This window comes from Crinia signifera, chromosome 7 (assembly GCF_055691185.1).
Source record: "Crinia signifera chromosome 7, ASM5569118v1, whole genome shotgun sequence".
Lineage (NCBI taxonomy): Eukaryota > Metazoa > Chordata > Amphibia > Anura > Myobatrachidae > Crinia > Crinia signifera.
Window position 1 is genome coordinate 158915647 of NC_139223.1, and position 24998 is coordinate 158940644.

General features: G+C 46.6%; 1 protein-coding gene across 8 annotated transcripts in view; it reads left to right on the top strand.

Moving 5' to 3' along the window:
• The window catches only part of KIAA2012 (KIAA2012 ortholog), a 225103-nt gene that overhangs the window by 97933 nt on the left and 102172 nt on the right, over positions 1-24998 (top strand). For all 8 annotated transcript variants that reach the window (XM_083154101.1, XM_083154093.1, XM_083154100.1 and 5 more), the window contains exons 11-14: positions 532-717; positions 1943-2080; positions 2808-2876; positions 24442-24521. In XM_083154101.1, coding sequence (XP_083010227.1) covers positions 532-717; positions 1943-2080; positions 2808-2876; positions 24442-24521 — 473 coding nt within the window. The remainder of the gene's footprint in view (positions 1-531; positions 718-1942; positions 2081-2807; positions 2877-24441; positions 24522-24998) is intronic.

Below are 24998 nucleotides of genomic sequence, written 5' to 3' on the forward strand. Positions count from 1 at the left end.
TAAGCACCACATGTAGCTGAAATGATGCCTACTCAGAGTCACAGCGTTGGGTCCTCTCGAGGTTCAGTAGATACTACTACATGCATATAAAGTGTCAGCTCCTTTACCAAATAATGTCACTGGAATGTACACAGCAGAATAATTAGCAGGTAAGTACTAGAAATAAGCAATAATGCATCCACGGAAGTCCGGATATCTCCTGAGGTTACAGACGGACCAGATCCGGCGCCTCTTGGTATGTGGCCTATGGTGACCATTCTCCTATGGTGTGAGGTGATTGGCTGGTCTTGATCTGATCTGTTGCATCCGCATCACGGCAGAGATGTAACTGGATGTGTGTTATGCTGGAACACTATGGAAATGACATCACTGATACTGGTCAGACAGCTGTCATTATATGGCAATATGGTGACATCATATTTACATACATGTCTTGTGTGTCACTGGTGGGCGTAGACTGTGATTGGTCAATAGCGGGTGCAGGAAAACTGACCTCTAACTTGACTTAATATGAAGTTCTCTTGTCCTAAGATGGTGATGTTCTGCCAATGCCTGAGGCCCCACCACTGGGCTCTCTACCCCCTATAAATGGAAAGAAGGGGCCCGGGAACCAGTCTAGTATGGCAAACCTAAAGTCCAGCAATGCTAACAGTGCCACGATCTCCAAGGGTCTGCCAACTGGCGTCATTCGAGGATTACTCCCAGAAGAACTTACAGGTAAGTGGATGAAGTGTACGGAGCTTTGCAGGGTGCCAAGAGCTGATGTCCTGCATATGTGAGCCGGGATTGGCTCCTGCGTCTGTGAGCCGGGATTGGCTCCTGCGTCTCTGTGGGCCGGGATTGGGTCCTGCGTCTCTATGGGCCGGGAATGGGTCCAGCGTCTCTGTGGGCCAGGATTGGGTCCTGCGTGTCTGTGGATCGGGATTGGGTCCTGCGTCTCTGTGGGCCGAGAATAGGTGCCTCCTCTCTGTGGGCCAGGAATGGGTCCTGACTCTCTGTGGGCCGGGATTGGGTCCTGCGTCTCTGTGGGCCGGGAATGGGTCCTGCGTCTCTGTGGGCTGGGATTGGGTCCTGCGTCTCTGTGGGCCGGGAATGGGTCCTGCGTCTCTGTGGGCCGGGATTGGCTCCTGCCTCTCTCTGGGCCGGGATTGGCTCCTGCCTCTCTCTGGGCCGGGATTGGCTCCTGCCTCTCTGTGGGCCGGGAATGGGTCCTGCATCTCTGTGGGCTGGGATTGGGTCCTGCGACTCTGTGGGCCGGGATTGGGTCCTGCGTCTCTGTGGGCCGGGATTGGGTCCTGCGTCTCTGTGGGCCGGGATTGGGTCCTGCGTGTCTGTGAGCCGGGATTGGGTCCTGTGTCTCTGTGGGCCGGGATTGGGTCCTGCCTCTATGTGGGCGGGGATTGTGTCCTGCAGGATTAGATACCATCGGAGTGAGTATGGAATAGAAGGTGGTTTAAGTAAGATTAGGAGACGCACGAGTGGAGAGGGTCCTGCTCGTGAAAGCTTACTGTACATTTTTATCCCAACAGTTTGATCATATTTCACACAGTATAATGCCACTGTTCCCACAATCAGGACTGTAGTGCCCACGGCATCATTGGCAGAAGCCAGACTGGGGGAACATACAAATTGGGATGTTTCTGATTTATGTTGTATGATCTGTAATTCTGCATAACAAACCCTTACACCCGGCCTGCGCTGGTAGAGCCACAGGCAGCAAGATAGTATAATGGATACAGATGAGGAGTTAGAGTAGAAGAGGTATCAGGAGGAACCTATTAGATGTCTGCTAAGCTAAACCGTTGTGTAGGATGGTTGCACTCTCCCTGTTGCCATATATTTTTGTTTCCTGTTGTATGTAGTTCTCCTCTGCTATGTTTGTATGTGTAGTGGGCTGCCTGCTGGAACTCTCACTACTTACCTCATGCTTCTTCTATTCCAGAGTGCTGTAAGGGCAGTTCTGTAGGCAGCCTGATAATGAGCCCCAATGGGGAGATCGTGTGCCTCTCCTTGATGGGTTCCACTCGCGACACAGATATTCCCATCCGCTTTGATTTCATTGCTGAGGAAGAAAAAGAAGGTAACATTATATATAAAAATGTATTAAGGTGAACGTATTCTGTGACCCGTCTCCAAACTCTGTGATGTCATTCTACAAATGGGCGGCCTGTTATGAGCAGACTCTGTGATGTCATTCTGCAAATGAGCGGCCTGTTATGTGCAGACTCTGTGATGTCATTCTGCAAATGAGCGGCTGCTATGTGCGGACTCTGTGATGTCATTCTGCAAATGAGCGGCCTGCTATGTGCGGACTCTGTGATGTCATTCTGCAAATGAGCGGCTGCTATGTGCGGACTCTGTGATGTCATTCTACAAATGAGCGGCCTGCTATGTGCGGACTCTGTGATGTCATTCTACAAATGGGCGGCCTGTTCTGTGCGGACTCTGTGATGTCATTCTGAAAATGGGCGGCTTGTTATGTGCAAAATCTGTGATGTCATTCTGCAAATGAGCGGCCTGCTATGTGCGGACTCTGTGATGTCATTCTGCAAATGAGCGGCCTGCTATGTGGACAGAAAGACTGAGCAGTCAGCAACACAGATACAGCATAATAGCCATGCAATCGCATTGCGGGAGGCACACCGCATACAAGCTGCCTTGCCCTGTGCATGGTACTAAGAAGAACCCATTGTGTGTAGAGGACTGTCACGTTGTGCCCATACCTTGTGTGATCTGTGTCACGTGACTCATGCCAAGCCATTGTGCATTTAATGACACATAAATGGTATCTCTATCCCCTTTTATAGAATGTCTTCCAGTGGGACCTGCAGGGCGTGAGGAGGAGTGGTCGGAGAGGCAGCCGGACCCTGAGACAGGTGAGAGACCCTGCAGAGGGCAGATAGGTAACACACAGTGAGGGCTCCATGGTATAACTGCTGCCCCCTATAGGTCTTCTCTGATGCACATTGGCAGACTGTAAGTTACTTATTTGTGCCCCAGGAAGTCTCTGGTTGGTACAATACTGTGATGGTGTAAGTAAGACTGGGTCTCTGTTCAGGTATTGTAGACCTTAGGTCCTTTCAAGGGGGGGAGGGGGGATATGAGGGTCTAGTGAAGGATGTGGTGTAGACACATCCCTGTCACGCCCACTTTACTAGGGAAGCAGGTGGGTCTGGGAGGGTTTTCTGCACTCCTAGGAGTCAGGGAGAACTCTTGAAGATGTGCCTGGATGTGGGCAGAAGAGTAGAAGATGGGGCACAGAGGATATGGGGGAGCTGAGGGGGATGGAGGAGGATTCCCTCGTGTACCAGGCCTTCTGAGCTGTAAAACATATATGTAAAATATCAGATTGTGAGGTCTAGACGATAAGACCAAGCAGAAAGTGGCACTGCGCTATGCTTCGACAGGATGCACTGCACCTCGCGGGCGCATCCCGCCACACATCGCACTTAGTGCTGCAAAGGACTTGCCTGATAAGAGCCGCCCTTCACTGGACTTGTGGTTTAATGACCCTGAGAGTCCATCTATATGCATGTACAGGGTAACACCGTGGGGCATCCATGTGGAATTCCTCTGACAGCGTTGTGGAGAGAATCCCATAGGCTTTTACAGGGTACTGCCAGCTGTTCCTGGTACAACCCTCCACACGTACCCAGAAAACTGAGATTTCTCCTTTAGTGCATCCAGGGATGTACATACAGAGTCACAGAACAAAACCAGAAATATGGTAATGGGGCAGGCGGAGCTAAAATTACGCACCTTATGGGTATGCTAGAAGTGTTTCACAGGCGTGGCAAGGACAGCTGCCGTGTATATGGACGTTCAGCCAACCACATACTTATCTGCCACTGTTGTTGTGTAAAAGGAACATAACCGGTGCAAAATGGGTACGGTCACTGATGTCCTTATTACTGATATACCCGATCACGCGTGGGTACCGACACTGATGTCCTTATTACTGATATACCCGATCACGCGTGGGCACCGACACTGATGTCCTTATTACTGATATACCCGCTCATGCGTGGGCACCGACACTGATGTCCTTATTACTGATATACCCGATCACGCGTGGGCACCAACACTGATGTCCTTATTACTGATATACCCGCTCATGCGTGGGCACCGAAACTGATGTCCTTATTACTGATATACCCGATCACGCGTGGGCACCGACACTGAAGTCCTTATTACTGATATACCCGATCACGCGTGGGCACCGACACTGAAGTCCTTATTACTGATATACCCGATCACGCGTGGGCACCGACACTGAAGTCCTTATTACTGATATACCCGATCACGCGTGGGCACCGACACTGATGTCCTTATTACTGATATACCCGCTCATGCGTGGGTACCGACACTGATGTCCTTATTACTGATATACCCGATCACGCGTGGGCACCGACACTGATGTCCTTATTACTGATATACCCGCTCACGCGTGGGCACTGACACTGATGTCCTTATTACTGATATACCTGATCACGCATGGGCACCGACACAGATGTGCTTATTACTGATATACCCGCTCATGCGTGGGCACCAACACTGATGTCCTTATTACTGATATACCCGATCACGCATGGGCACCAACACTGATGTCCTTATTACTGATATACCCACTAGGCTTTTTGATCATTATTAAACTTTTTATATTGTGATACATGGAGCCTTTTCCCCCCGATTCCCCCCCCTCCCCCTTTCTCTCCATCTCTCTCTTGCTCTCTAGTTCCCTCCGTGTCTCTCTCTCTTGTTGCCTCCCTGTGTCTCTGTCTCATTCCGCTCCCTTCACCGTCTCTCTATCATTCCCCCATCTCTCTATTGTTCCCCCGTGTCTCTATCAGTCCCCCTGTCTCTCGCTCTCTCCCCACTCTTCTATCTGTGTCTCTCTCTCGCCTCTCTTTCCTGTCTGTCTTTCTTTCTCTCTCCCCACTTTCCTGTCTGTCTCTCTCCCGTATGTCTCTCTCTCTCTCCCGTCTGTCTTTCTTTCTTTCTTTCTTTCTTTCTCTCTCTCTCACTCTCTCTCCCCATCTCTCTCCTCCCAGCAATATCAGACATGCACAGATCTATCCTTTGATGTTTCTTATGCACCTTGTCCGAGCCCATTAATATCTAGAGAACGTCATGTTCCTGTGCCAGTTACCGGAGCCGTGTCTGCTCCTTGTTCAGGTCACCTAATGGTGCTGCTGCTGCATACTGAGAGGTCTATGGCTGCTCGGGTTAGTCCTTCCTGCGGAGAAGTGACAGAGAACAGATACCAGTACAGCAGGGGCAGGGTGGAGCTGGAGAACGTGATAACCTGCATCTGCTTTGGATTATTGTATTCCAGCACATTGGGAAACATCGAGAGGCCTCAAACACAAAGGACCAGATGTACTAAGCCATAAAAAGTGATAAAATGGAGAGAGATAAACCACCAACCAACCAGATCCTACCTGGCATTTTTCAAACACAGCCTTTAACATGACAGTTAGGGGCTGATTTGCTGGTGGTCTATCGCTCTCCACATTATCACTTTTCAAGCTTAGTACATCTGGCCCAAAGGCTTCATAGCGCTCATTGGGCCTAATTCACATTTCTTCACAAATTCAATTGCGGTTCTCTAGGCTACGGAGCTTTTGATGTCGGCAAGTAACGCTGCGGCTCAGGAATGAAGAGGTGACCATCGGACCCATCACACACATTGCACTTCATCAGTTCCCTTGTATGTAAATGATCTGTTCTGGCTTATAGCAAGGCTGGGCGTCACACAGACAACCACATGACGTTGACCACCACACTGACTTTGACCACCACACTGACGTTGACCACCACACTGACGAAGACCACCACACTGACGAAGTCCACCACACTGACACACTGACGAAGACCACCACACTGACGAAGACCACCACACTGACGAAGACCACCACACTGACGAAGACCACCACACTGACGAAGTCCACCACACTGACTAAGTCCACCACACTGACACACTGACGAAGACCACCACACTGACGAAGACCACCACACTGACGAAGACCACCACACTGACGAAGACCACCACACTGACGAAGACCACCACACGGACGAAGTCCACCACACGGACGAAGTCCACCACACGGACGAAGTCCACCACACTGACGAAGTCCACCACACTGACGAAGTCCAATGACGAAACACATAGATACGTGGCTTGTGTGAATTCCACGGTACGGAAGGAATCAGAACCAGCACCGGCAATGAAAGGTGTTTATTCCGTGTGAGCAGCAGCTGTTCCGACAGCTGTTTCCACTGAGCACCGTGATTACCATTAACCATTTAGGAGAGCTGCTATGTGACCTTACTGCATATATGTGTCCCTTGGTTATCACCCGGTGACGTGGGCACCGGCTAGCTGACATCACCGGATGTCCGCTGCTTGCCCACTTCCCTCAGAATGTACAAGCACATCTAAGGTTGCCCTGAGCAAACTTAGATGTGCGTGCGCCTTCCATATCATTCGATGGTCGAATGATGTGAGTGTTCCCCCCGCAGGCTGCGAATGCATGTTTGTTATGTTTATGTGAGAACACACGCTGCAAATTGGCAGCCTTGCGAATCAACCAGAATAACCCATGAAACTTTGCAGCTCAGTCTCCACATCTCATCAGGATTGGCAATGCCTGTTATACAATGGACTGGCCCACCGGGGGGCAGGGGAAACACCAGGGGCGAAATGTAATTGTTTGCGATTTTTGGACGAGTTCCAAACTCGCCAGAAATCGCACCTTTAAAAATCACGTTTTTTGCCGCGAATTCGCATATGTAATGTGATGCGAATTTGCAGGAAAAAAATGCGATTTGCCGCGATTTTGGGCGATTTTCAGTCATGAAAATGTGCGCATTTTCATATATGCGATTTTGGGTAAAAAAAAAAAGGCGTGGGATCCCCCCTCCTGAGCATAACCAGCCCCGGGCTCAAAGAGCCAGTCCTGGTTTCATTAAATCAAAGGAACAATCAAGTTGGGGTTCCCTGGATTTTATTAAACCAGCATTTCAAGAACCAGCACCGGGCCCAACCAGCCAGCAGGGTAATGCCACAGCCGGGGGGAGACTTTTTATACAAGTCCCCCCGGCCAAAGCATTCAGCCCTCTGACCGGTCAGCATGGGCAGGGGTCCTGGGGGAGTGGGGACCCCCCCCAAAGAAGGGGTCCCCCCCCCTCCAGAACTTACCAGTCCATGCTGAAGCCCGGGGCTGTCCTCGATGCCCCTGGGCTGTGGGCATCTAGCTGATTAATGGTGTAAAAAATAGATAAAATCATATTGTGTATTGCTGTGGAACTATGAGTCCCAGCAAGAGTGCACCACATGCAGGGACTTGGAGAACCACAAGTCCCAGCATATGGGGCAATAAAGGGTCCGCTGGGACTAGTAGTCCCACAGTACTACAAATAGTTAAAAAAGTACACAAACACACTGACAGTACAACTTTAATACACACCAAGCCCATTCATCCATACTCACCTATGTTGACACGAAGCTTCGGTCCCCTTGTCCAGTAGAATCCAGAGGGGAGGCTGTGGAGAGAAATCATACTCACCACAACGAGGCTGAAGTTGGCTTCTTATTCGGCCAGCTTCTTATTCGAGCTCCAGCTTCTTCTTCAGAGCAATCACTGTTACAAGGGTTAATGAATCATGGACCACAAATTTGACTGCAGAAATCAACACAGGGGGGTCATGTACATATGACCCACTAGCAATTTCTTTTGACCAACCAGGTTTTGGGCAGAAATTGGGCACTAAAGTGGGCATGGGTCCCAGAATTAATCATTTTGAATAAGTAGCTGGTGTTCTGCAAGGGTTAAACAGCGTTGGTCAAAAAATATTACAATGGAAACCCGCACAGGGGGTCACTTACATATGACCCACTTGCCATTTCTTTTGACCAACAAGGATTTGGGCAGTAATAGGGCAGTAAAGTGGGCATGGGTCCCAGATTTCATCATTTTGAATAAGTAGCTGGTATCCTGCAAGGGTTAAACAGCGTTGGTCAAACAGTATGACACTTGAAACCTGCACAGGGGGGTCAGATACATATGACTCACTTGCAATTTCTTTTGACCAACAAGGATTAGGGCAGAAATTGGGCACGAAACTGGTCATAGGTCCCAGATGTCATTATTTTGAATAAGTAGCTGGTGTCCTGCAAGGGTTAAACAGTGTTGGTCAAAACATATTACACTTGAAACCCACACAGGGGGGTCACCTACATATGACCCACTTGCAATACATTTGACCAACAATGATTTGGGCAGAAAATGGGCACAAAAATGGGCATGGGTCCCAGATATCATTTTGAATAAGTAGCTGGTGTCCTGCAAGGGTTAAACAGCGTTGGTCAAAAAATATTACACTGGAAACCCGCACAGGGGGGTGACTTACATATGACCCACTTGCCATTTCTTTTGACCAACAAGGATTTGGGCAGTAATAGGGCAGTAAAGTGGGCATGGGTCACAGATGTCATCATTTTGAATAAGTAGCTGGTGTTCTGCAAGGGTTAAACAGCGTTGGTCAAAAAATATTACAATGGAAACCCGCACAGGGGGGTCACTTACATATGACCCACTTGCTATTTATTTTGACCAACAAGGATTTAGGCAGAAAATGGGCACTAAATTGGGCATAGGTCCCAGATTTCATCATTTTGAATAAGTAGCTGGTGTCCTGCAAGGGTTAAACAGCGTTGGTCAACAAATATTACACTTAGAATCCACACAGGGGCGTCACTTACATATGACCCACTTGCCATTTCTTTTGACCAACAAGGATTTGGGCAGAAAATGGACACTAAAGTGGGCATAGGTCCCAGATTTCATCATTTTGAATAAGTAGCTGGTGTCCTGCAAGGGTTAAACAGCGTTGGTCAAACAGTATGACACTTGAAACCTGCACAGGGGGGTCAGATACATATGACCCACTTGCAATTTCTTTTGACCAACAAGGATTTGGGCAGAAATTGGGCACGAAACTGGGCATTGGTCCCAGATGTCATTATTTTGAATAAGTAGCTGGTGTCCTGCAAGGGTTAAACAGTGTTGGTCAAAACATATTACACTTGAAACCCACACAGGGGGATCACCTACATATGACCCACTTGCAATTTCTTTTGACCAACAAGGATCTGGGCAGAAAATGGGCATGGGTCCCAGATATCATTTTGAATAAGTAGCTGGTGTCCTGCAAGGGTTAAACAGCGTTGGTCAAAAAATATTGCAATGGAAACCCGCACAGGGGCGTCACTTACATATGATCCACTTGCTATTTATTTTGACCAACAAGGATTTGGGCAGAAAATGGGCACTAAATTGGGCATAGGTCCCAGATTTCATAATTTTGAATAAGTAGCTGGTGTCCTGCAAGGGTTAAACAGCGTTGGTCAAAAAATATTACACTGAAAACCCGCACAGGGGGGTCACTTACATATGACCCACTTGCCATTTATTTTGACCAACAAGGATTTGGGCAGAAATAGGGCACTAAAATGGGCATGGGTCCCAGATGTCATCATTTTGAATCAGTAGCTGGGGTCCTGCAAGGGTTAAACAGCGTTGGTCAAAAAATGTTACACTTGGAATCCACACAGGGGGGTCGCTTACATATGACCCACTTGCCATTTCTTTTGACCAACAAGGATTTGGGCAGTAATAGGGCAGTAAATTGGGCATGGGTCCCAGATTTCATCATTTTGAATAAGTAGCTGGTGTCCTGCAAGGGTTAAACAGCGTTGTTCAAACAGTATGACACTTGAAACCCACACAGGGGGTCACTGACATATCACACACCAAAAATTTTCTATGACCTACAGGCATTGTGGCATCAAAATAGGCAGTAAAGTGTGCATGGGCAACAGATTTGTTTGAATGGACAAAGTAGCTGTAGTTTGCAAGGGTTAAACGGGTCTGGTAATATGTATACCATACATTAGTGTATAATCAGTTTAAATTTGATATACTTTAATATAAATCAGTGGTGCAAGTAATGGGGTGCGGCGTGGTACGGCGTACCTGTAAGAAATATATTGCAGGTCGCCATACCACTTCCTCCCGACCCGTAGCCGATGCTTTTGCATGCCGGCTCACCTGACAGAACGGAAGCGATATGACAGCCGGGCAGAGAGTGGTGGGCTGCCTGGCTGTCTTCTGAGCAGGTCCACGGCTATTTGAAATATTGCCAGCCAATAGGAGATCACGGCCCGGCAGCCAATCAGGAGCAGCTCCTATTGGCTGGTGACCCAGCGCTATATTTCAAATAACCATGGACCTGGCTCGTAACATTCCCGGCTCGTGAATCATGAGCCAATCGGACTTGCCGGTACGTCATTTTAAATAGCTGCACCGTGGAGTTGCAGACGGATGGACCTGCTCTAAGAGAGACAGCCGGGTTTCCACTGCTCTTCCAAGGGGAGACCTGTGGAAGCAAATTATACTCACGGGGCTCACGGGACTGATCCATGCAGGTTTCTGCCAAATACGGCAGGAAAATTAAGTGTATTTTCCTGGCGTATTTGGTCGGCAATTAGCGGCCGTTTACCGCTAATTAGTGGCCATATTTTACGTAAATAGTAAATTAGGAATCACCATTCATTTGAATGGTGATTCCTATTCGTATTTTCCGATGGCGTATACATTCGTATTTGTAAATACAAATACGAATGTGCCATAAATACGAATACAAATTTACGTATTTTCAGGATAGTAAATCCTGAAAATACGTATACTCCTAAAAATTTGTATTTTACTATACAAATTTTTTAGGTGTATTAGCCTTAGTAAATTTCCCCCATTATGTCCCTCACAGTATTGCACACTTCACATTATTAGGTCTAATCTTTTTAGAAGAATTTTTGAAAATGCAATAAAAGAACTATCTGAGGAATGTGGGTTAATATGTTTTGTTGATAATCTTTTCAGACTATCTAAAGTATTGTTCATGATGTTTTGGAAATACTTATTGTGATAGGCATATCACATGCATCATTGTTACCCATATTAATATCGCTACTTTAATTCATCATTTTATTATGTATTCATTGTATTGTATTATGTATTCATTGTATATTATTTATCATTACTTTGTACATATCTCCTTATTATTTATTATTGTTTAGTATTATTTATTATTTATTATAGTTTAGCAGTGTTTAATACTGTCAGAATGAGTATAAAATACTGTGTCTAACCAATAAAATGGCCGCCGCCATTTAAGTCACCCTAAATAAAGCGATCCCATATACAAATGGTGAAATCCCCCTTCTCAAACCAGAAACATGGCCGATCTTATATAAGCTCACGACACTATCCAAATTCTCAAAGATGGCCGCCGAGATTATCCATAACAAATGTGGGGATGGCAAATGTGTATTAGAAGACACGCTCCGTATTTCCGGAAGCGCGCCCCACATCAATAAGCCGGACACTCCCACCCAGCTGACCGCTGGACTCACTCGCTTGCGGTCCAGCGCTATGGATACCGGAAGTGACGTGCGTTCCAAATACCGGAAGCACGTCACTCCCGGACATCCGGAAACGATAGTATAATGAAAACTATGATAGATCCTTTCTGAAGGATAAAAACGCATTTATAAAACTCGTTTTCCACTAATTTACATCCTATATGAATACTCCTGTCTCCTGCTCACGATAGGTAATATTAGGTATGTATATTTTTATATGTGTTGTTGTTAATTGATTAATTGTTTTTGCCAAGTAACCGCCCCCTCATAAACAGAGAAGGGTATTTAAACCCTCTGAATGCAGCCATGCACACACCTTGAAAAAGCTCTACCATAGAGCGAAACGCGTTGGTGAACCCTTAAAGTGACTGATTTTTACCACAAGACCACAAAGCTTTTACCACCTGAGAGACCGGACCAGCCTCCAGACCTTACCTTGGCATCTATTTGGGGAGACCATTCACAACCAGGTTATTCCCCTGGCATCTGAGGAACAGCAGGAGTTCCACTTACTCCCTAAACATCAAGCTGCCTATCCCTCCCCCTGCCTTCCAGGTCGTTTACATTTGAGGCAAAATAGGAACGGATCCAAGTGGGCTTAACAATCCTTGCCCCCCATCCAGCGGGACTCTTTCCAAAATATACGGTACCGTATGGACACAATTTTCAGTCACTTTAAGAATTTTAAATTTCCCCCATTTTTTTCATTCCAAATATTTTTTATCCTATTTTTATATGTGCACAATGTATGTAAAACTGTTGATTTTAACCTGAGCTGCTATATATCTTTATTGATATTTTTCATTAAATCATGTTCAACCTTCAGGTTACTAGCATTTCTTTAACACCTTTCCTATATTAATTAGCGCAGTCTATTGTATTTTCTTTTTTGTACACTTCACATTATGCCCCACACCAATGCTTAAAGTGGTCCTGGTGATGTGGTGGAACACACTTCCCCACCTCCTCTCCCCCTCCCCTCCCCCCCCCCAATATGTCACAGCCGGGGTGGGTGGTAGGGTGTTTGTCACCCCCTGCAATCTCTAAATTTATGCCCTATCTCACGTACCTGTGCATCGTTAGTAAAAAATCTCGGGCATCTCGGGCATTGAATGCACTAAAAAATCGGGTGCGATCAACCGACGAGATGCCCGAGATTTCCCATAGGGAACAATGTTAAATGTCTCAATTGACCCAATTTTCCTGTTCAATGCCTCAATTGACCCGATTTTTCTATAGGAAACAATGTTAAATGGGCCACAGAGGCCAAATAGGCACCCTGAAGTGTATAATGGCCACCCGAATTGTTAATGCCACCCCACGATCAACGTCATCCCGATGCGTGGCGAGCGCAGCGAGCCCGCGAGGGGCGGCGGTACGCGTCCTACGACCTTTTCATACCCCCACTATCCACGTCGGCGTGGAGTTGAGAATAGAAAGTGTGGCGAGCGCAGCGAGCCACCGAGCCCGAAGCGTGGCGAGCGCAGCGAGGGTAAGCGGACAGCTGTGAAGCCCGCGAGGGGACGCGGATACCTGTGAAGGTATCCGCGTCCCCTCGCGGGGCTCGCTGCGCTCGCCACGCTTCGGGCTCGGTGGCTCGCTGCGCTCGCCACACTTTCTATTCTCAACTCCACGCCGACGTGGATAGTGGGGGTATGAAAAGGTCGTAGGACGCGTACCGCCGCCCCTCGCGGGCTCGCTGCGCTCGCCACGCTTCGGGTTGACGTTGATCGTGGGGTGGCGTTAACAATTCGGGTGGCCATTATTCACTTCAGGGTGCCTATTTGGCCTCTGTGGCCCATTTAACATTGTTTCCTATGGAAAAATTGGGTCAATTGAGGCATTGAACAGGAAAATCGGGTCAATTGAGACATTTAACATTGTTCCCTATGGGAAATCTCGGGCATCTCGTCTGTCGCATCGCACCTGATTTTTTAGTGCATTCAATGCCCGAGATGGCCGAGATGGGCGCCCTTCTAAGTAAAGAGTACCAAGAATAATGCGGGCCACATAATGCCACGCTTATTGCAAATTATGCCCCACAGTGCAAAACAACCCAATACCCCAAAAAACAGGACAGTGTGCACCAAAGACGCGCCGCTAAAATTTAGGGCATGGCTTTACATGGTAGTGCCTCTTGGATATTATGCCACATAAGTGCCACTTACCTACATGCTCATTGCTAGGGTTTTCTGGCACAATGCCAGGAGTTAGATGCTTATTGCTAGAGTTTTCTTGCACGATGCCAGGGGTTACATGCTCAGTGCCAGGGGTTTCTTGCTCATTGCCAGGGTTTACATGCTCAGTGCCAGGGGTTTCTTGCTTGTTGCCAGGGTTTTCTTCCTCTATGCCAGGGTTTCATGCATTGTACCATGCACTGTGCCAGGGGTAACATGTACAGTGCCAGTTGTAACATGTACAGTGCCACTTGTAACATGTACAGTGCCAGGGGTAACATGCACAGTGCCAGGGGTAACATGCACAGTGCCAGGGGTAAAATACATTGCGCCACTGTGTGGTTAAGGCGACAGCCGGGCAGAGCAGTGGAAACCCGGATGTCTCTCTTAGAGCAGGTCCATCTGTCTGCGACTCCACGGCGCAGCTATTTAAAATGACGTGCCGGCAGCTCTGATTGGCTCGTGATTCACGAGCCGGACATGTCACGAGCTGGGATGTCTTCTGATCAGGTCCATGGTTATTTGAAATATAGCGCCGGGTCACCAGCCAATAGGAGCTGCTCCTGATTGGGTCAGGGGGAAGTGGTATGGCGATCTGCAATATATTTCTTACAGGTACGCCGTACCACGCGGTACCCCATTACTTGCACCACTGACTTATATTAAAGTATATAAAGTTTAAACTGATTATACATAAATGTATGGTATACATTATTTGACCAGACGTGTTTAACCCTTGCAAACTACAGCTACTTTGTCCATTCAAACAAATCTGTTGCCCATGCCAACTTTACTGCCTATTTTGATGCCAAAATGCCTGTAGGTCAAAGAAAATTTTTGGTGTGTGATATGTAAGTGACCCCCTGTACGGGTTTCAAGTGTAATACTGTTTGACCAACGCTGTTAAACCCTTGGTAGACACCAGCTACTTATTCAAAATGATGAAATCTGGGACCAATGCCCACTTTAGTGCCTGATTTCTGCCCAAATCCTTGCTGGTCAAAAGAAATGGCAAGTGGGTCATATGTACGTGATCCGTCTGTGTGGATTTCAAGTGTAATATTTTTTGACCAACGTTGTTTAGCCCTTGCAGGACACCAGCTACTTATTCAAAATTATGAAATCTGGGACCCATGCCCACTTTAGTGCCCTATTTCTGCCCAAATCCTTGTTGGTCAAAAGAATTTGCAAGTGGGTCATATGTAAGTGACCCCCCTGTGTGGATTCCAAGTGTAAAATGTTTTGACCAACGCCGTTTAACCCTTGCAGGACACCAGCTACTTATTCAAAATTATATCTGGGACACATGCCCATTTTTGGGCCCATTTTCTGCCCAAATCCTTGTTGGTCAAAAGAAATGGCAAGCGGGTCATATGTAAGTGACCCCCCTGTGTGGGTTTCCAGTGTAATATTTGTTGACCAACACTGTTTAACCCTTGCAGGACACCAGCTACTTATTCAAAATGATGAAATCTGGGACCTATGCCCTATTACTGCCCTATTACTGCCCAAATCCTTGTTGGTCAAAAGAAATGGCAAGTGGGTCATATGTAAGTGACCCCCCTGTACAGGTTTCAAGTGTCATACTGTTTGACCAACGCTGTTTAACCCTTGCAGGACACCAGCTACTTATTCAAAATGATGACATCTGGGACCCATGCCCACTTTACTGCCCTATTACTGCCCAAATCCTTGTTGGTCAAAAGAAATTGCAAGTGGGTCATATGTAGATGACCCCCCTGTGTGGGTTTCAAGTGTAATATGTTTTGACCAACGCTGTTTAACCCTTGCAGGACACCAGCTACTTATTCAAAATAATGACATCTGGGACCTATGCCCAGTTTCGTGCCCAATTTCTACCCAAATCCTTGTTGGTCAAAAGAAATTGCAAGTGGGTCATATGTACCTGACCCCCCTGTGCAGGTTTCACGTGTCATACTGTTTGACCAACGCTGTTTAACCCTTGCAGGATACCAGCTACTTATTCAAAATGATAAAATCTGCTAACCATGCCCACTTTACTGCCCTATTTCTGCCAAAATCCATGTTGGTCAAAAGAAATTGCATGTGTGTCATATGCACGTGACCCCCCTGTGTGGATTTCAAGTGTAAAATTTTTGGACCAACGCTGTTTAACCCCTGCAGGACACCAGCTACTTATTCAAAATGATATCTGGGACCCATGCCCATTTTTGTGCCCATTTTCTGCCCAAATCTTTGTTGGTCAAAAGAAATTGCAAGTGGGTCATATGTAGGTGACCCCCCTGTGTGGATTCCAAGTGTAAAATTTTTTGACCAACGCTGTTTAACCCTTGCAGGACACCAGCTACTTATTCAAAATGATGAAATCTGGGACCTATGCCCACTTTAGTGCCCTATTTCTGCCCAAATCCTTGTTGGTCAAAAGAAATGACAAGTGGGTCATATGTAAGTGACCCCCCTGTGCGGGTTTCCATTGTAATATTTTTTGACCAACGCTGTTTAACCCTTGCAGGACACCAGCTACTTATTCAAAATGATGAAATCTGGGACCTATGCCCACTTTGGTGCCTTATTTCTGCCCAAATCCTTGTTGGTCAAAAGAAATGACAAGTGGGTCATATGTAAGTGACCCCCCTGTGTGGATTCCAAGTGTAAAATTTTTGGACCAACGCTGTTTAACCCTTGCAGGACACCAGCTACTTATTCAAAATGATATCTGGGACCCATGCCCATTTTTGTGCCCATTTTCTGCCCAAATCCTTGTTGGTCAAAAGAAATTGCAAGTGGGTCATATGTAGGTGACCCCCCTGTGTGGGTTTCAAGTGTAATATGTTTTGACCAACACTGTTTAACCCTTGCAGGACACCAGCTACTTATTCAAAATGATATCTGGGACCTATGCCCACTTTAGTGCCCATTTTCTGCCCAAATCCTTATTGGTCAAAAGAAATAGCAAGTGGATCATATGTAAGTGACGCCCCTGTGCGGGTTTTCAGTGTAATATTTGTTGACCAACGCTGTTTAACCCTTGCAGGACACCAGCTACTTATTCAAAATGATGAAATCTGGGACCTATGCCCACCCTAGTGCCCATTTTCTGCCCAAATCCTTGTTGGTCAAAATAAATGGCAAGTGGGTCATATGTAAGTGACCCCCCTGTGCGGGTTTTCAGTGTAATATTTTTTGACCAACGCTGTTTAACCCTTGCAGGACACCAGCTACTTATTCAAAATGATGAAATCTGGGACCCATGCCCAATTTACTGCCCTATTACTGCCCAAATCCTTGTTGGTCAAAAGAAATGGCAAGGGGGTCATATGTAAGTCACCCCCCTCTGCGGGTTTCCAGTGTAATATTTTTTGACACCAGCTACTTATTCAAAATGATATCTGGGACCCATGCCCATTTTTGTGCCCATTTTCTGCCCAAATCATTGTTGGTCAAATGTATTGCAAGTGGGTCATATGTAGGTGACCCCCCTGTGTGGGTTTCAAGTGTAATATGTTTTGATCAACACTGTTTAACCCTTGCAGGACACCAGCTACTTATTCAAAATAATGACATCTGGGACCTATGCCCAGTTTCATGCCCAATTTCTGCCCAAATCCTTGTTGGTCAAAAGAAATTGCAAGTGGGTCATATGTATCTGACCCCCCTGTGCAGGTTTCAAGTGTCATACTGTTTGACCAACGCTGTTTAACCCTTGCAGGACACCAGCTACTTATTCAAAATGATGAAATCTGGGACCTATGCCCACTTTAGTGCCCATTTTCTGCCCAAATCCTTGTTGGTCAAAAGAAATAGCAAGTGGGTCATATGTAAGCGACGCCCCTGTGTGGATTCTAAGTGTAAAATTTTTTGAACAACGCTGTTTAACCCTTGCAGGACACCAGCTACTTATTCAAAATGATGAAATCTGGGACCCATGCCCACTTTAGTGCCCTATTACTGCCCAAATCCTTGTTGGTCAAAAGAAATGACAAGTGGGTCATATGTAAGTGACCCCCTTGTGCGGGTTTTCAATGTAATATTTGTTGACCAACGCTGTTTAACCCTTGCAGGACACCAGCTACTTATTCAAAATGATGAATTCTGGGACCCATGCCCACTTTAGTGCCCAATTTCTGCCCAAAACCTTGTTGGTCAAAAGAAATTGCTAGTGGGTCATATGTACGTGACCCCCCCTGTGTTGATTTCTGCAGTCAAATTTGTGGTCCATGATTCATTAACCCTTGTAACAGTGATTGTTCTGAATAAGAAGCTGGAGCTCGAATAAGAAGCTGGCCGAATAAGAAGCCAACTTCAGCCTCGTCTCACCACAGACGTCTTCAGCGCTTCTCCGGGTGCCCAGCAGCATTCTTCCCACGGTCCGGTGTTCTGTTTACATCTGGGGCTCCGCCCCCCGACCGGGACTTAGGCCCGCCCATCAGCCAATCATGGTCCTTGAAAACCGGCATGCCGGTTTTCAAGGACCACGATTGGCTGATGGGCGGGCCTAAGTCCCGGTCGGGGGGCGGAGCCCCAGATGTAAACAGAACACCGGAGGACGGTGATCGTGGGAAAAATGCTGCAGGGCTCCCGGGGAAGCGCTGAAGACGTCTGTGGTGAGTATGATTTCTCTCCACAGCCTCCTGTGGATTCTACTGGACAAGGGGACCGAAGCTTCGTGTCAACATAGGTGAGTATGGATGAATGGGCTTGGTGTGTATTAAAGTTGTACTGTCAGTGTGTTTGTGTACTTTTTTAACTATTTGTAGTACTGTGGGACTTCTAGTCCCAGCGGGCCCTTTATTGCCCCACATGCTGGGACTTGTGGTTCTCCAAGTCCCTGCATGTGGTGCAGGCTTGCTGGGACTCATAGTTCCACAGCAATACACAATTTTATCTATTTTTTTACACCATTAATCAGCTCGATTCTCACAGCCCAGGGGCATCGAGGACAGCCCCGGGCTTCAGCATGGGCTGGTAAGTTCTGGAGGGGGGGACCCCTTCTTTGGGGGGTCCCCACTCCCCCAGGACCCCTGCCCATGCTGACCGGTCAGAGGGCTGAATGCTTTGGCCGGGGGGACTTGTATAAAAAGTCCCCCCCCGGCTGTGGCATTACCCTGCTGGCTGGTTGGGCCCGGTGCTGGTTCTTGAAATACGGGGGACCCCCAGTCATTTTGTCCCCCGTATTTTGGGAACCAGGACCGGCCCTTGAGCCTGGTGCTGGTTTAATAAAATCCGGGGAACCCCAACTTGATTGTTCCTTTGATTTTATGAAACCAGGACTGGCTCTTTGAGCCCGGGGCTGGTTATGCTCAGGAGGGGGGACCCCACGCCGTTTTTTTTTTTTACTTTAACTTTTAGCCTTTTTTTGGACAGAACCATGCACAGATCACACAGATTTGTGCATGGTTCTGTAAAAATCGCCAGCAAGAAGCTGGTCTATTTTTTTTGCGTTTTTTGGTAAGGTCCCATATGCGACTTTCGAACTCGCATTCTATTACATATGCGAGTTCTATAGTTTACAATGGGAAAACATCTGGATGCGATTTTCAGTGTGACTGAAAAACGCATCTTTAAAATGTGCGATTTTGCGGTAAAAAGTGCGATTTTTACCACGATTTTTAACCTATTAAATGTGCGATTTTCGGAAAATGTGCGATTTCGGCCATTTTTGACCAAAATCGCACATGTCTAAAAATCACACCCTATTACATTTCACCCCAAGTGGGTACTCTGCCCGATGCCCCTCCCCCTCTTCTAGGGATCAGCTGCCAGACTGTGACAGGAATTACATATATGTTATATTATATACTATATATATATATATATAGTCAGGTCCATAAATATTGGGACATCGACACAATTCTCTATTTTGGGCTCTATACACCACCACAATGGATTTGAAATAAACCAAATAAGATGTGCTTTATCTGCAGACTTTCAGCTTTAATTTGAGTGTATATACATCCAAATCGGGTGAACGGTGTAGGAATTACGAAGGTTTCTGTATGTTCCTCCAACTTTTTAAGGGACCAAAAGTAATGGGACAAACGACTGAAAATCTACTTCATGGACAGGTGTGGGCTATTCCCTCATCATTTCATCATCAATTAAGCAGTAAAAGGTCTGGAGTTGATTCCAGGAGTGATGTTTGCATTTGGAATCTTTGGCTGTCGACTCTCAATATAAGATCCAAAGAGCTGTCATTAGGCTGAAAATCCAACCCATCAGAGAGATGGCAAAAACATCAGGTGTGTCCAAACAGGAGAGCTTAGCAACACCAAAAGACCCGGAAGACAACTGTGGGGGATAGCCGAAGAATTACTTCCCTTGTGAAGGAAAAACCCCTTCACAACAGTTGGCCAGATCAAGAGCACTCTGCAGGAGGTAGGTGTATATGTGTCAAAGTCAACAATCAAGAGGAGACCCCAAGAGTGAACATAGAGGGTTCACCATAAGATGTAAACCATTGGCGATCCTCCAAAACAGGAAGAGCAGATTAGAGATTGCCAAACATCTCAGAAAGCCTTTACAGTTCTGTAACAACATCCTATGGACAGATGAGACAAAGGTCAACTAGTACCAGAGTGATAGGAAAAGAAGAGTATGGAGAAGGGAAGGAACTGCTCATGATCCAAAACGTACCACCTCATCAGAGAAGCATGGTGGTGGTAGTGTCATGGCGTGGGCATGTATGGCCGCCAATGGAACTGGTTCCCATGTATTTATTGATAATGTGAATGCTGACAAATGCAGCAGGATGCATTCTCTAGTGTTTCCGACAATATTATCTGCTCGTATTCAGTCAAATGCTTCAGAACTCATTGGACGGCGCTTCCCAGCGCAGATGGACAACGCTTCCCAGCGCAGATGGACAATGCTTCACAGCGCAGATGGACAACGCTTCACAGCGTAGATGGACAATGACCTGAAACATTCTGCAAAAGCAACCAAAGAGGTTTTTTTATGGCAAATAAGTGGAATGTTCTGCAATGGCCAAGTCAGTCACCAGACCGGAATCCTATTGAGAATGTATTTCACTTGATGAAGACAAAACTGAAGGGAAATGCCCCAAGAACAAGCAGGAACTGAAGACCTGGCAGAGCATCACCAGGGATGACACCCAGCATCTGGTGATGTGTACAGTATGTGTTCCAGGCTTCAGGCTGTGATTGTCTGCAAAGGATTTGCAACAAAGTATTAACAAGGGAAAGTTTGATTTAGGATTGTTTAATTTGTCCCATTACTTTTGGTCCCTTTAAAGAGTGGGTTGCACATATGGGGCGGTATTCAATGTGAATACCTGCGAGGTGCAGCGAATCCTTTTTTGGATTCGCTGCACATTCGCCACGTTCCGGAGCCGGCGGGCTCCGGTATTCAACGAGTCAGGGGCAGCGAGCCCCTGACTGGCGAATATGAGCTCCTGCGGCGATTGCCGCAGGGAGCCTCAGGACGGTGCCAGGCAGAGAGATGGTAGTCTCTCTGCCTAGCCCAGACCTTTGTGGGGGGTTAGGTGTGCTCCCCGGGTGCCAGGCAGCACAGGCTGCCCCCCCGGGGGTGCCAGCAGGCGAGCGTATATTCACTACACAGGATCGTAATGATCGTGCAGTGAATATATGAATATGTAATGAGCGGCTCCGCTCTGGCGCCACCTGCTGGATGCTGTGTAAAAAAAAAAAAAAAAAAAAAAAAAATATTATTTTTAAAATTAAATATATATTCATGTGCTTACAGCACATGAATAAAAATAGCATGCCCCTCCTCAGAATAAAATTCCTGATTTTTTGACACCAAATGTAAAAAACAAAACACTTTATTTTAAAAGTTCACATTCCACTTCACCATAAAAAGATAGCGATTGCTACTCGGTGAATCATGGCGAAAAAAACCTTCAAATGTATTCGCCATGTGGTCATTGAATAGGGTGATTCACCGTTTTTGACAGAAATTCGCCAAACAGCACAAATTCGCCATAAAAACCTGGCGAATCAGGCTCATTGAATACCGCCCATAGAAACCGTTGTAATTACTATACCGGTCACCTGATTTGGATGTTTATACCCTCAAATTAAAGATTAAAGTCTGCAGTTAAAGCACATCTTGTTTGGTTAATTTCAAACCCATTGTGGTGGTGTATAGAGCCCCCCAAAATATGAGAATTGTGTCGCTGCCCCAATATTTATGTACCTGACTGTGTGTGTGTGTGTGTGTGTGTGTGTGTGTGTGTGTGTATATATGCAGGGCTATTTTTGTGCAGGCTCCACAAGGAACTGAGGCCATTATTCTAGTTCACTCTTTCTGACAAAGTATTTCTTAGATGGACAAAACCATGTGCACTGCAGGTGAGGCAGGTGTAAAACCCCACCCAAATCTAATTATCTCTGCACAAGTAACACCTGCCTCACCTGCAGTGCACATGGTTTTGTCCATCTAAGAAATATTTTGTCAGAAAGCGTGAACTAGAATACCCTGTATATATATGTGTGTGTGTGTATATATATGGGTTGGGATCATTTGGTCTATTGCATTATGGTAGAAAGTCATTAGGTCGAATCCATTAGGTCGACATGCTAAAAGGTCGACATGATTCTAGGTCGACATGGGAAAAGGTCGACATGATTCTAGGTCGAAAGGTCATTAGTTCGACAGGTCATTAGTTCGACAAGGTCATTAGTTCGACATTGTCTATGTCGACATTCACAAGGTCGACATGGGGTTTTTCACTGTTTTTTTACCTGAATGTCAACACAGTCGACATGGACACAGTTTAAAGTGCACTGCATCCCCTCGCATCGCTCGCTGCGCTCGCTATGCATCGGGCACGGTGCCTCGCTACGCTCGGCACACTATTTTATTCTCCCACCACGCCCTAGTGGATGGTAGGGCATGAAATACCGCCTGTCGGCACATGTTGGCTCAAAAAACAGTGAAAAACTCCATGTCGACCTTGTGAATGTCGACATAGACAATGTCGAACTAATGACCTTGTCGAACTAATGACCTGTCGAACTAATGACCTTTCGAACTAGAATCATGTCGACCTTTTCCCATGTCGACCTAGAGTCATGTCGACCTTTTAGCATGTCGACCTAATGGATTCGACCTAATGACTTTCTACCATAATGCAGTAGACCAAATGACCGCATCCCATATATATATATATATATATATATATATATATATATATATATATATATATATATATATATATATATATATATATATATTATAGTAAATGTTGGGTACTCTTTACTTAGAAGGGCGCCCATCTCGGCCATCTCGGGCATTGAATGCACTAAAAAATCAGGTGCGATGCGACAGACGAGATGCCCGAGATTTCCCATAGGGAACAATGTTAAATGTCTCAATTGACCCGATTTTCCTGTTCAATGCCTCAATTGACCCAATTTTTCCATAGGAAACAATGTTAAATGGGCCACAGAGGCCAAATAGGCACCCTGAAGTGAATAATGGCCACCCGAATTGTTAACGCCACCCCACGATCAACGTCAACCCGAAGCGTGGCGAGCGGCGGCGGTACGCGTCCTACGACCTTTTCATACCCCCACTATCCACGTCGGCGTGGAGTTGAGAATACAGTGTGGCGAGCGCAGCGAGCCACCGAGCCCGAAGCGTGGCGAGCGCAGCGGATACCTTCACAGGTATCCGTGTCCCCTCGCGGGCTTCACAGCTGTCCGCGTACCCTCGCGGGGCTCGCTGCGCTCGCCACGCTTCGGGCTCGGTGGCTCGCTGCGCTCGCCACACTTTCTATTCTCAACTCCACACCGACGTGGATAGTGGGGGTATGAAAAGGTCGTAGGACGCGTACCGCCGCCGCTCGCCACGCATCGGGTTGTCGTTGATTGTAGGGTGGCGTTAACAATTCGGGTGGCCATTATACACTTCAGGGTGCCTATTTGTCCTCTGTGGCCCATTTAACATTGTTTCCTATGGAAAAATCGGGTCAATTGAGGCATTGAACAGGAAAATTGGGTCAATTGAGACATTTAACATTGTTCCCTATGGGAAATCTCGGGCATCTCGTCGGTTGATCGCACCCGATTTTTTAGTGCATTCAATGCCCGAGATGCCCAAGATTTTTTACTAACGATGCCCACGATCAAAATCGTGGGCGCCCTTCTAAGTAAAGAGTACCAAATGTTGCTAGTGCATGCATTGTAATGTACCATACTAATACCAGCAATGCACTGCAGACTGTATTGTACCCAGGCGGATGTCACAAATAGAGGTGGGCGAGGCAGAGAGCTCGCCTGAAAATTGTGTAGCTGCACCAGGGTGGTTGAAGCTAAGGGGGAGGAGTGTGGCAGAGTCAGCATTCCCTCACATGAAAGGAATGTGAGGATCCAGACCAGGTTTTGGTAGCAGTACCAGAATCCCAGGTGTAATCAGCAGCACCTGGGATTTCCTAATATAAGAGTTTCCAGGGCAGAGTCACCTTGCTCTCAACTGTGGAACCAAAGTGATAGGCCAGGGGTGTTATAGTATAGGGCCCATGGGAGCCTTTTAAGAGTCTGCTGTGCTCAGAGAGCCTGTATGTTACTGCCTGTGATACCAACTGCATATGAATGTCACCTGCTGTTGAGAATTAACAACAAAGTCAGCATCTGAGACCCTGTTTGTGATCCTTGTCACTGTATGTATGTGTAATATATATATATATATATATATATATATATATATGTCCCATAAGATCCAGCGCTGGGAGGGTGATATTTCCTGCCCGCTCTGCTATCTCTCACTATACATAGTATAAATGTCTGTATGTATTTATGCTGTCTTGTGTTTCAGAGGCAGTCAGTCCTAACCTACCTACATCAGAGAGAGGGACCTCTCCTCCCTACAGCAGAGGACAGAGATCTGCTGGTTCTGTAAGTAGCAGAGTTTGACACATTTTTGACCACCAAAAGGTAACTCCGGCTCCTGGGAGGTCTCCACACACACACGGACCACCCACAGTCCCCCACTATAAAGCAGCAGCTTTATACCCTTTTCGCTTGTATATGTTTTCCACAGCATCATGTGGATTTGGGATACCCCCTGAGCTGTGACTCCCACACCCCCTCCCCCCCCCCTCCACCGCCATGATGACAGGACAATGACTCTCAGAATAAAGTCTGTTTTCATTGTCTTGTCATACAAATGTAGCCACGTACGTCACGTCTCCTTTCGCATTAAATAGTCCTTCAGCGCATATTTTTTTCTTTTACTTCCCTGGAAAACACTGTAACATTCTTTTACTAATACAGACGCTGTGGTAGTCACACACACCAAATATAAGCATGCTACATATCATTTTACCCAGTAGAAGTGGCTTGTGCATCCTATTCACTCTAAATAAGATGCTA